Below are 12,785 nucleotides of genomic sequence, written 5' to 3' on the forward strand. Positions count from 1 at the left end.
ATCCCGTGCCATATTGCAATTTACAATGTGGACAGTAGCAGTGAAAATTTGACTTTATTTATGAAATGGCACCAAAATGTTGTTAAGAGTAATTTGATGCAAAGTTTGAGGATTCTAATTAGGAAAGGAGGAAGATAGTATGATTTTATGATATGAGGATTCTACTTTCGTTTCAGTCTTTTTACTCGACCACACTTATTGATTTACTTATCATCACAAAACCCCCAGTATAAAATTCATATTTAATAAGTTATTATCATCACATAACCCCCAGTATAAAATTCATATTTAATAAGTTAAAAACCCATGCTCAACCCAAGTAGCAGAACTCTTAATCCAAGCTCAACTTAACCCAAGTAGCAAAACCCTCAGCTCGATCATTGGTTTTAGCTCACTGACCCAAGTTCAACCTGAGCTTAATATTCTAAAATCGTTAAGTAATGGATGATACACATCGTGGGGTACATTTCTGAGATCTCACTTTTATCTCTATGAAAAGTATCTATGGTTCTGACGCATCCATGTCAGAAATGTCTCTTACTATGTACATTTCAATGTTATGTTACTCCAACACGACTCTTCAGTGATGGTGGGCAGGTTGCTGTCGCTGAACAACCCTAATTTCATTTTGACAAGCATATAAATTTTGCATCTAAAAAACAAATACAATATTTAAAAAATAATAATAATCCACACCAATTCTATGCAAATCCCCAAAGAATTTCACACCATTGGTGTTGCAACAGAAGCCCTAAGTAAATAAAATTACATACAGCCTACAAATTCATTGATGAAGGAATATTTAGATAAATTATACTAAACTCAAGCCCACATAACAAGCCATAATAATGATTATAAAAAAAATATTCTTGATGTGATTCTTTTCAAATATATCTAGATGAAATAATATATATATATATTTTTTAAATAAATACTTAATATGGTTCGGGTTGAACTGGGTTGTCTGATCCATTAACCTGAATTGAGATATTTTAACCCAACTCGGCCAGGCTAACACCATCATTGGGCAGCCCATAACAGGCCTCTTCCTATTGATTCCTGAAGTCGTTCTTCTAAAGTAGTTCCTCTCACTGTATTTGCAGGAATTACATAAATGCTAGCAAGACAGTGAAGCAAATGTAGACATATATAGTACAATACACAGATAGGCGACAAGTTTCGTGATCATCGAGCTTCGACCTTAAAAAATTAAATATAGCGATAAAAAAGAATAAAAAAGCCAACAATATATTGCAATAAGCAAAGGTTCCCTTTGCATGAATTATCATGTTGAAGCTTCTCCTTCTAACCGTATTCTCTTGGGACCATTCTCTTCCCCTTGGTTGCTTCCATTTGTCACCCTACTCTCCTTAGCCTCTACCGAACACCTTTTATAAGGTTTAAATCCAGTTCGGCGACCCTTGAGCTTTCCATGTCCAAGCCCAATAGATACAATTCCCTTCTCTTTGTTTTGCTTAGTAAGAGCTCACTCTTTTCCAAGTTCGGATGATCGGTATCGACCTCCCATGACCTACTGTTGAGAGATAACTGTAATGTATCGTCTTCATCTTTCTCGTCATTCTGCTTTCCATCTTCGGTACTGTTCTGAGGCTGCCCTTTATTCGGTGAAAAGCTCTGAGGAAGAACTTCTCGGGAGAAGAGAGCTTGGAAGGCCAGTCGTCCCTGACAAGTCAAGAGTCACATAATAAGATTAAATCAGAAATTCAAGTTTAGAATAAATGTGGAATCACTACCTACCACTTGTGAGACCTCCTTCCATGACTCGTTCAAGTTGCTTGTAGTTCTGCCTCGACGATTGTTAAGCTCATCAGGTTCTTTTGACTCATCCTTGCCTTTCTCATGTTTCTCTAAGGCTTCTTTCTCTACTTCACTGTTGGAAGGTGAGTTGGAGCCACAAGAGGAGCGATCCACCATTTTTCTCGTCTTCACTTTGGTCGAATCATGGAACCCGGTGATTGGTGCTGGCTTCTGCTCATGATCTGTAGGTTTTAGTTCATTACCGTTTGACCTTGCACCACTACTTTCCTCAGAGTCCGATGATGACAGTGTCGGTGATTTAGAAGCCGAATGTTGTGGTTTCGGAGCCTCAGAGAATTCTGGATCCAGTTGTTCTTGAACTTCCCATGGAGGATCGTGGGGACCATTGACATTCCCTTCTTTGTTGACTACAGGAAGAATTGCAGTTGTGGGTGCAGTAGGGGAGGGAAAACCTGGGTGAAAAGGAGGGCACAAAGGAAACATTCCATGGGCTGCCCACCATGCCGATGCAGCTGCTACTGTAGCTGCTGCAATTTCAACCATATTAGGAGGCGAATCTACGGTAGTTTCAACATTTGTGCAGGGCCAGAATGAACCCGCAAGGCTTGGCGGCGCTACATTAGGCACAACAAGACTCGGAAAAGTGGGAGAGACATTGAGCAATGATCGATAAGTGTCTTGATTGTGGACAAATGGGATAAAGGGAGGGGGGAAATTTGGCATTGATTGGTGAAAGGAAGACCTTGACGAGCTGCTTTGATGTTCGGTGGTTATAGAGGAGGTTGGATTTGTGAATAAGCTTGGATTTAAATGAGCTCCTCCTTGGTAAAGGATGGATGATGGAAACATATCAGGGAACGGAGTTTTCACACATGTTCTTGGACTGCCGTCCACAATATGCACTGGAACGTGCCTTGGGAAGCTCTGATTGGGTTGTGTCTCGTCCGTTGGAAATTTACGAAGTTTTTCTGGTTTCCTTACTTCATTTGTTCTCTCCCCATTTACCTGTTTTTCATGCTTTGGGGCTTCATTCATGCAATTATCAGTTGCACCCTGATCGCTTATTTCTTTTACGGAGGAGGGCACAAACTCCCTCAAATTGCAAGATTTTGCTTGTACAATAGATGTTTGTATGTAGCTTTTGCTAGCTGAAGAGATGGAAGCACAAGGAGCCTCTTGAGAAAAGGTAAGAACTTCTGAAGCACTTTCCTCGTCTAGCGATTCTTTCGCTCTCATAATTTTTCAGTTCCAGTAGGATTCTGATCATGTCATAAGGAAAGAGGGTTCAAAAAGAAAAGAAAAGAAGATGAACACATGAAACGCCACAATCGACATAATATAAACATACCTCAAGAGGTGAGTCGGTCTCCACATTCGGTGTTTGTTTAGCTCCCACCAATGAAGAGGTAGAGACACTGGCATTGGTCTTCAGAGGATACGGTTTGGTTGGTTTTCTTTTAGGGCGAGGAGGAGGAATTTTTATGTCAAGAGTTTGTCCAAGTGATGCACCTTTGACAAGAGCCTCCTTTTCCAACTGAAACAAAGTGGATTATTTGTTAGCATTGGAACAACTCTTGATTATTAGAAAGTTTTCACTTCAAAATGACTAAGGGCCGCAGAAGTTTCATTTTGGAAGGAAATGGGTTGGTACATATGAAATCACAGTGCATGGACCGCAACAACTGTTATGAGAATAGTTTGACGTTTTCCATAAATACCTAAAATACCCCTGAAAAATCTAGTAATTTGTCACTTCTAACAACATTAACTATGATATGGTGTGTTGTATTGATATAATCTTACCATAATATAAGAAAATAACCTTAAATAAACCTTGATTATGAAAATAAATAGCTTCTTCATTAGTTTGTGATTATGAGTACTGGAATATAAAGATATAACTTGAAAAGCATGCTGGTCTGTCATTTTCAATAACATTAACAATGATATGGTGTTTTTATTGACAGCATATTATTGTATTATGATAGTATTATTTTTTGATATGTCCTTATTTAAGATAAATTTCCCTATATTTTTATACGTCTACGAATGATAGACACTTGGAATGTAGAAACATGTCGCAATGTTTCAACGAGGGAGCACCATATTCTTGAAAAGAATTAACAATTTCCAATTTCATAGGATAAACTCATATGAGAATTTGTATTCCACAAATCAAAGAAAAAAAGAACTGCTCTCATACTAAGCGGACTTACTAAGTAGCAAATCTTTCTTGCTTCATGTGTCGCCATTGTAAAATTTGGCTATGATAATTTCATTTGAGCAAGCTTTCAAGTGATTTATGAGAAAGAAGATTGTTTTTTAAGTGAGGAGCTAAAATGAACCATACCCTTCGGAAGGCACCAAGCTAACCTTGCTTCTAATTATCAAATCATCTTAAGTTGAAGTTTCAGATAACTAAAACACATTTTCCAAGAAATGATTAAACCACCATACATTTTATGAGAATGGAAAATTAACTCATAACATATGGGCAGGGTTTCCAAATTCTATTATGGTTAGCTCAAAGAAAATTTGATCTGTGTGGAGATAACAGTCTAACTTTAAAAAATAATGGAAATATTATTAAAATGATTGAGAAATATAGGAAATTAACATTGAAATTTTAGGAAATTAATAAGTGTGAAAACACTCAAAACTCATGGTATTACAGTAGATAACCAGTTGGTGTGATTGATGCAAGATCAATAGCACTTTATGCATGTTGATGCAGTTATCAAAAAATTGGATTTTGAGAGTTAATACTTAAAATTACGAAGTTTAGAATCATGAAACTTAGGTACAACAGAACAGAAAAATAACATGGATGAAGAGAAATGTAGACAATTGCCTTGATTGAAGATAAGGCTCAAAGCTAAAGTTGAAAGGTGAAATAGCATTCATGTTCTGGACCACAATATTTAGAATCAAACACGGATGATGATGGTGATGTTGCAACTGACAACAATACATATGACACCGAATTATAATGTAGGAATGAACAAAGCTAAGTTGAAACAAGATTGAAGAAAGCTAATATATGAAGAAAATATGATGATCATCATCCTCAAAGCCTTATTCCAAAGATTTGGATCAGCTAAAGGAATATTTTTCCTCCATCACACTTTTTCCATAGCCACGTCTTTTGTTATTGAAAACATTCATATCCTTTTTCACCATCTCCATCCACACTCTTTTGGTTCCTCCTTTCACTCTTTTAGGACCTTCAACATGAATATTTCTTCTATATGAGGATGTAATTGGCCCTAATTGAGTATGAGCAAACAGTCTCCATCGACTTTCTCACAGTTCACTTCCTATTGGAGATATTGCTACACTTTATTGAATGCATTTATTTCTAATTTCATCTTTCCTAGTCTTTCCACTCATCCATCTCAACATCTTCATCTCTAATAAGTTCAATTTATTAAACTGATGCATGTTGACCGCCTAACATTCATCTCCATAAATCATAGTTGGTCCTATTACCATCTTATAAAAATTTTCTTTCAATTTGATTGATCTGCTTCTATCACATAGCACTCCCTAGGTGCACCTCCACTTTAACCAACCAGCTTTGACTCTATGGGAACATCTTCCTCAATTTCTCCATCATTATGTATATTTGGGGTATATTTCTTTTTTAGTAAGTAAAAAATTATTAAGATAACAAAGAAGGGCACTTGAGAAGACCTACCCTCAAACAAGGGAACAAACAAGTTACATGCTCTTGAATATGAGCAATTATTTTCAGTGTTACCTTAACGTGTGGAATGGGTGCCAAGTTTCAAAGTATCGACAAGTGTTTGTACACCAACTTTAGAAAATTTGAATACAGCGACATGGCCTTACAAAAAATAAAAATGGATGAATACAATCCAAAACTATTTTAGAGATCATGCTTACATGAGCCATTAGTACCTTAAAAATAGAGAAGGCATAGCAGAAGAAGAAAAAAAGAGAATAAGTTATGCAAATTGTTTGAAATGTAAGATATGAAGCATTTACTATTGAAATAAACTACAAGAAAAATTTTAGAGTGTTGATTGGAAAAACCTACTAGATAAAAGATGAAAAGTTAAACTATGTATGTCAACACCGACCTTAAATTATTCAATATCATACAAATAGTTGTAAAGGGCCGAAGCATTTTTCTTTTATGTTTTTTTAATTGGGTAGCATTTTTTATTTGTAAGTTGTAAGTTGTAAGTTGTAGCACTTTACATTATAATTTACATAATTATTCCTAAAATGACACTTTCATTTTAATATGTCAAAATGAGATCATATGATGTAGCACTTTAATGATATCATATGATGTTTTTTACATGTCTAGAAGTGTCGTGCCATGTTGAAGAGTATCCAAGTGCCAATCGACATGACAAAAATTCTTAAAATATAATTGCGAAAGTAACTAACACTAACACTTCATCCATAACCAGAGAAAACAAATACAAGCATAAAATTGACCCTATTATAGACCAATTGTAGTTGGGAACTCATTTTTCTCCTCCTCATTTACCCTCACACAGGTCACAATCCATTCAGACATGTCCTTAACTATATTAATGTATCCATTCAGTACTCCCTTTTTTCTCAAAATGCATCATAATAGCGCTCTTGGGTACTTTTGTCCTATTCTTTCTCTAAGTCATGAAAATCATATGAAGGATATTTCTCTTTTGCTTATACTTCTTTACCATTTGTCTGAGAGTAAGGCTAGCCTTACTAAGTAAGATTTCAAATCTTACTAAGGTTCGTTGGGCTTTGTGGCATCCAAAAACATAATCCCATGCCATAGGAATGTAAAGGTCAAAATTCTATGAACTTTAAAAAGTTTATTTTTTCACCGTTAAATTTTAAATTTAATTTAGGAGTTCGGTGTTTGGTGTTCACTGTTCAGTAGTAGTCCATTTTCAAAACCTTGGATCAAGCCCAAAATATATACTTTTTTGGATCTGAGCTTTTTCATGAAATCTAAAGGGCTGTGGTGTTGGATTTGCCAATTTGGTAATCCATATGAGCTCAACGATTCTTTTACTATATTAGTAAGGAAAGTGGTTTTCTTTGTCTAATTAGAAAATTTGACTCAATAGTTGATTTACCTGAAATAAAACTATTGATTCTTTGATATGTTAATTGTTTTTTCTTAACAATTTTTCAATCATTCTTTCCTACAATTTCATAGCATGACTTATACAAGGCCGACTTAAGCATAAGGCAAGTAAGGTGGTTGCCTAAGGGCCGGATTAAGCATAAGACAAGTGAGGTGGTTGCCTAAGGCCCCACTTCAGATAAGGTCCCCTAAAAATAAAAAACTCTTTGCAGGATCCTCTTAAGTAAATACCACATTTGGAAGTTTTAAAAAAAAAATCGAAAGGCTCCCATTGAAAGTTGAAAAAAAAAAAAAAGAATTAGTTAGTATATTTGCATCTCAAAAATAATAAGAATAGATTTTAAATAAATATTTTATTAATATTTATAAATTAATTAATAATTTTTTATATTAATATATTGAATATAAAGGAGGCCTCATTTAAAATCTTTGCTTTAGACCCCAACTTGTATTGAGCCTGCCCTGGACCTGATAGTTGATACATCGTGCATACAATTGTAAACCCTGAACGCAGCTCCCCATATTTATAAAATATGAAAAGATAATAAACATCCAAGAAAAGACATAGGACGAGACAAAACAAAGGTAAATATTGAAATAATTCAGAACTCTAAATGCCTAATTTATTAATTTTGTTTCACGGGCTATGTAGTTTAGCATAAAATACCAAATAGAAGCAGCACTGCTATGACTTCTATATAAGAAAATGGTGAGAAGCTACCAATAGACCTTTGAGAAGAACTTCTGTGCATGACTTCTGATCTGCACAGCTGTCTTTGTCCCAATATGTTCTGCACAACAGAAAAAAGCAACAGAAGAGAGCGAATGGATCTCTAAACATTAAACATAGAATTCCAAGTTATTTCTAACATGAAAACACCAATGGATCCAAATCCATGGATCAAAACACCAAAACACTGAACTCCTTCACCACCTCTAACATAAAATTAACAACTCATCTGAATCTGTGTACACTCAAGTAATTTCGATTCAAGTTTTAAGTATTAAACCATGACAAATTCGGAGAAGTATAAAATCCAGTAAAAAATAGAACCTTCAATTCGCTGCCAAGCTCGACCATACAGTTTCAACGCTTCTAAGAATCTGCTATGCTCTTCGTCTGTCCATCTCTCTCGTTGCTTTGTAATAGTGTACGGTTTCCTCGTCTGCAAACTCAGACATCCACTCAAAATTAATGATTCCATTTTACGATTGAAACAAACAAATTGATAAAAAAAAAAATTCTTTCCAAATCACCTTTATAATGAGTTCTTCTACGGATGAATATGTTTCCATTGCTTGACGTTCTGTTTCAAATCCTCGGCTATAAACAGGGGGAACAAGTACAAGATCCTTCTACCATCTCTCTCTCCATTCGATTCTTGATCTGATCTCTCCACGGCACCGAAAACTTCACAAGTTAGATCTAACACACAAATCAATAAAATTACCTAAATAAAGAACCATGTTTCCATCTAACAGTTCCAATCGATTAAAAAAAAAAACGAAAAAAAAAAAATCTTTCTTTTTTCCTTTTACAGAATCCACTGTAACAGCAAAGATTCTCTAAATCAAAACGACTGCAAACAATCCATTAAAAGAAAACTCATTCCTTATTTCAGAATTCTCACCAAAACGAACCGGAAGACGCCCAAACCTTAAAATGTAAAGGAAACCAAATCAGTAATCGAAAGCGATCCACATAACGAGTGATCAGTCTTCTTCAAAAATACCATAAAAACCCTAAAAATAAAAAAAATTTACCACTCCAGATCGCCATAGAAGAATGAATCTCTCGTCTCTCAGATCTTCTCCACGATCACACCACTCATCGGAAACTCGCAGGAACTGTAAATTTCAGCAGTGTTGATCGGAATCTCACACAGTTTCACCTGAACTACGAAAAACAAGTAGAAGAACTAAAGAGAGAAACAGAGCTGAGAAGAAGAGTTTTTGGATTTCCGTGGTGGAGACCTAAAAGCAGTAGTTGGTTCTCTCTCTGAGAGAAACTCAAGAAGCAATCTTAGCCACATAGTATTTTTGTGGATTTATTAATTGGAAAATTAAATCTTTTTTTATTTGAGGCTGGCATGCAAGGAAAGTTCACTTTGTGCGTAGAACGAGAAAGCGCTTCACTCGATTATGACACGTGGCAGCACATTAGTTGCAGAGTGTTGGCTCCGCTGCGCTTTTATGCGAGAAAAGAGAGAGCAATTGTCGTCCACAAAAATGGGGAGGCTTTAAGTTCTTGATGCCACGCGGCGGTTTAGGAAACCGTCTGTATCCCGTAGCCTACATTTGTGAGTTTTTAATGTGTTGTCTTTTTCTTGGGAAACGTTGGTAGACGCCGGTCTTTAATGAGGATGACCGGCGTGAGAGGTTTTAACGTGCGCCGCGTGACGTTTGATAAATTTCTAACCACATAATGGATAGTGTCCGGATCGGATCGTGATCGATTTGGAACCGATCCAATAAAGATCAGATCAGACTCTTATAGGATCGGGGTTTTTTTTTTATCGGATCACAATATTAAAATCCAGATCTAATCCATTAACAACTGGATTGGATCCAAATCGGGCCAAACCTGATTTTATATATAAAATCCATGTAAACTTTATATATCTCGAGAGAGTGAGCTCAAGAGCCTATAACTTTATATATCTGCCCGTGCTAAAACTTCTAACCCTAATTCACAAGTTGAAGAATCATGAGTAGTTAATTTTAAATCACTTTTGATGGGATTAAAAGTTTTTGAATGAGGTAAATTTTTGTGAGGATGATCTCTACAGCATAGAAATCATACTCACATTTTGAAATTTTTAGCCCATATAAGACAAAATATGTTAACTATTTTATTTGGCTCTTGAACCAGACCCCTTAACAATTATATAATATAATATAATATAATATATATACTTTCTAACATCTTATCGGATTGGGACATGATTGATCCAGATCCAATCCAATAAGATATCGGATCGGATCGTTATCGAAATTCAAAACATCGATCTAGACCCATAATTATTGAATCGAAATTCGGGTTTGATCCGATCCGATCCGATCCATTGACAGTCATACATATGTAATTGCCATGGCCAATGGATTAGGTTTGTATCGGATCGGATCGATTTAGGACCAATTTGATGATGTTAGGATACAAATCCAATACATTAACAATCAGATGTGATCTGGTTTGGATCTAATTCAATTTAATATACAAAATCTAATTAAACTTCATGTATTTAACAAAATATATGAACTTTATTACAATTTATTTGTTTGGGACATGGTTGATTTAGAACCTATCCTATAGGGCTATCAAATCATGATCCTTATCGAACCTGAATCCTTGAATTAGATTCAAATTATTGGATTGAAAAGATTTGGTTTCGGGTCTGATCCAATTCATATTGACAATCCTAGTAAGGAGTATGGGCAGTTGTCAACGTACAAGATGGCTTGCTTGAGCCCTAACTCAATCATAAACCCTAAATATATGAGTTGCACCCAAGTCCAATCCCAAACCCCAATGGGCTTGAATTGGCCAAGTCCTGATCACCACACAAGGCCTTGGGTCAGGCACGGGCTTTGTTTAGGATTCTTTTTTAACATATGTTTAGATTAATAATAATTTTGGAAATTAAGATTAATGATCAAGTAGTCTATCAGAGAAGCTTGGCAAGGGGGGTTGCATGTCGTCAGTTTGAAAAACATAGAGGTCTCTCCAATATCGAAGAAAATGTGAGGGGCTAAATCATCATTTTTTTAAATGTTGAATGGCTTGGGATACGTATGTGATTAGCTTGAAAAACATAAGGAGGTATATCAAATATCAATAAAAAAATAAGAGGGCTAATCAGTGAATTTTGTTAAATATCAAATATCAAATATCACACAATAAGATATATGTTAGATAGAAATCAATACCAAATTGACAAATCAAATGGTCATCTAAAGACATGGATAGACTAATTGGAAATGACCTTTAACCTCGAAACAAAAGCCCTTTTTCCTTCCCAAAACCCCAGTCATCTTCAAGAGACAGCTGTGTACCACTACTTCAAAGGGAACTTGTGGACCACTGCCCAGATTATGTGAGTGTACTGTTTTACAATTGTAGTGGCTATACTTCCCTCAGTAAGCCAATTGTATATCTGACTTGTGAAACAAAATGATGATTTTAGCCTCCTACATGAAAATGTGGAGGATAAGGTGTCCTCCAAATCTGGCCATTTTGAGGGGGATTTACTCATTTTTATTAGAGAATAAGATACATTGTATCTTTTGTCGGTTTATCTCATAACAAATGAAAGGAACAATGATACAATGCATCTCATGCATCTTAATACAAAGCATCTTATTCTTTAACACATTTTATTTCAATACTTGAAGCATCAGATTCAAACTTCTTGTCAACTTTTATGATTGAATTTTGACCACCAATAGAGTGAAGGTCACCCGCAAGGGTGCATCGTCACTTACCTGATGCGTGTGATGTGCGAGTGTTGCACATGCCCTAAGACCAGTCTTTGGACAAGACCATGGTCTATGGCTTAGCCAAAGCCCAGATACGAGCATGGTCCGCTGTGTACAGGGATACCTGGTCCGCTATATCATCTTTAGGTTTATTCCTTGTTTCCAAATATATTTTTCCAACATGGGCATTGTGTTAATTTCTTTCAAAGTTATTCTTAAAAGAATTCTAACTTTGTGATCTTCCCAAAACTCTTTACGAACCTTTAATACAAAATTGTTATGATATCTTCTATCCGAACCAACATTCCTTACTAATATCAACTAAGCTTTATACCATGCTCTAATATCAATTGCCCCCCCCACTCAATTTTTTTTTGCCTCCCTTTATTTTCAACTAATAACATACCCCATTTGCCCCTACTCCCTTGCCTCTCTCTAATTTTTGCCCCTTCCCCTCAATATTTTGATGATGACATTGCCCCCTTGACTTGGGCCTTTTCTCATAGACTAATTGAAAATGATCAAAATATCCTTTTCTTCAACCTCTAACAAAAAACCTTCGAATTTTTATTCGAAAACCGTTAAACTTCAAGCTCTTTGACCTTACCATTAAATATAATTTTTCCCCCCACTACAAGAAAATCGTGGCTCCATCCCTTTGAAATCAATGGGGAACATCAACTATGACAAAGCCAAAGGCATGGTCCACCATGGTATGGGACCTCCTGAGGTGCCCATGACTTTGATCATTTATATAATTTTTATTTCGTAAGTACCATGAGAAGGTGTTTGGTTGCAGCATTTTATGCATTGGGGACCTGAATTATATGGTATTATCGCGTGGGCTCAAGCCCAAGTTTCATCTGTGGGCGCGTAATCCATATTTAGATTTAGTTTACATAAGATACCCTTTATTTTAGAGAGCTGTTATTGCCACACTAATTTTTTCTAAGCCACCCCAATATGTATGCAATTTTTTGATGAATTACATATGAATCGGGGTGGCTTTATCAAAAGTTGGTGTGCAATAGAATCTTTTTATAGTCAACATATGATCATCGTCATAGCGACTATATACACCTTGTTATTGTTGTCCATCATGGCATCTCTATATTGTCATTGTCCATATCATCATCCCTTTGTTGCCATCTTCGTCATCAAACTTATCAAGTCACCAATTCCACTGGGGTATGTTGATGCAATGTGAACTCAAAGAATTGAAGATTCGTCGAATGGGCTCAAACCCAAATTCCATCAATGGGTCCACAATCCATATACTTGTCTAAATTAGTTTTTTCTAAATCTTGGAATGTTTCTTTTTTGAATACTGGATGTATATATATTTCTGGAGATTCACTATGTATGTATATATAAATCCTATAAAGCTACATTATGATGGTTTTGGGTATACCTA

The 12,785-nt window shown here is 35.7% G+C and overlaps 1 protein-coding gene across 1 annotated transcript; it reads right to left on the reverse strand.

Moving 5' to 3' along the window:
* Nucleotides 1–1,129: 1,129 nt before the first annotated feature.
* LHY (Homeodomain-like superfamily protein) lies at nucleotides 1,130–8,893 on the reverse strand. The gene is given in 10 exon segments (XM_086458134.1): nucleotides 1,130–1,482; nucleotides 1,485–1,683; nucleotides 1,759–3,017; nucleotides 3,020–3,038; nucleotides 3,128–3,313; nucleotides 7,625–7,686; nucleotides 7,950–8,061; nucleotides 8,153–8,282; nucleotides 8,527–8,552; nucleotides 8,660–8,893. Coding segments are annotated over 8 exon segments (2,073 nt in total). The 5' UTR covers nucleotides 8,192–8,282; nucleotides 8,527–8,552; nucleotides 8,660–8,893; the 3' UTR covers nucleotides 1,130–1,285.
* Nucleotides 8,894–12,785: the final 3,892 nt, after the last annotated feature.

Source organism: Akebia trifoliata, chromosome 11, assembly GCF_017979445.1.
Source record: "Akebia trifoliata isolate Shusen 1 chromosome 11, ASM1797944v1, whole genome shotgun sequence".
NCBI lineage: Eukaryota > Viridiplantae > Streptophyta > Magnoliopsida > Ranunculales > Lardizabalaceae > Akebia > Akebia trifoliata.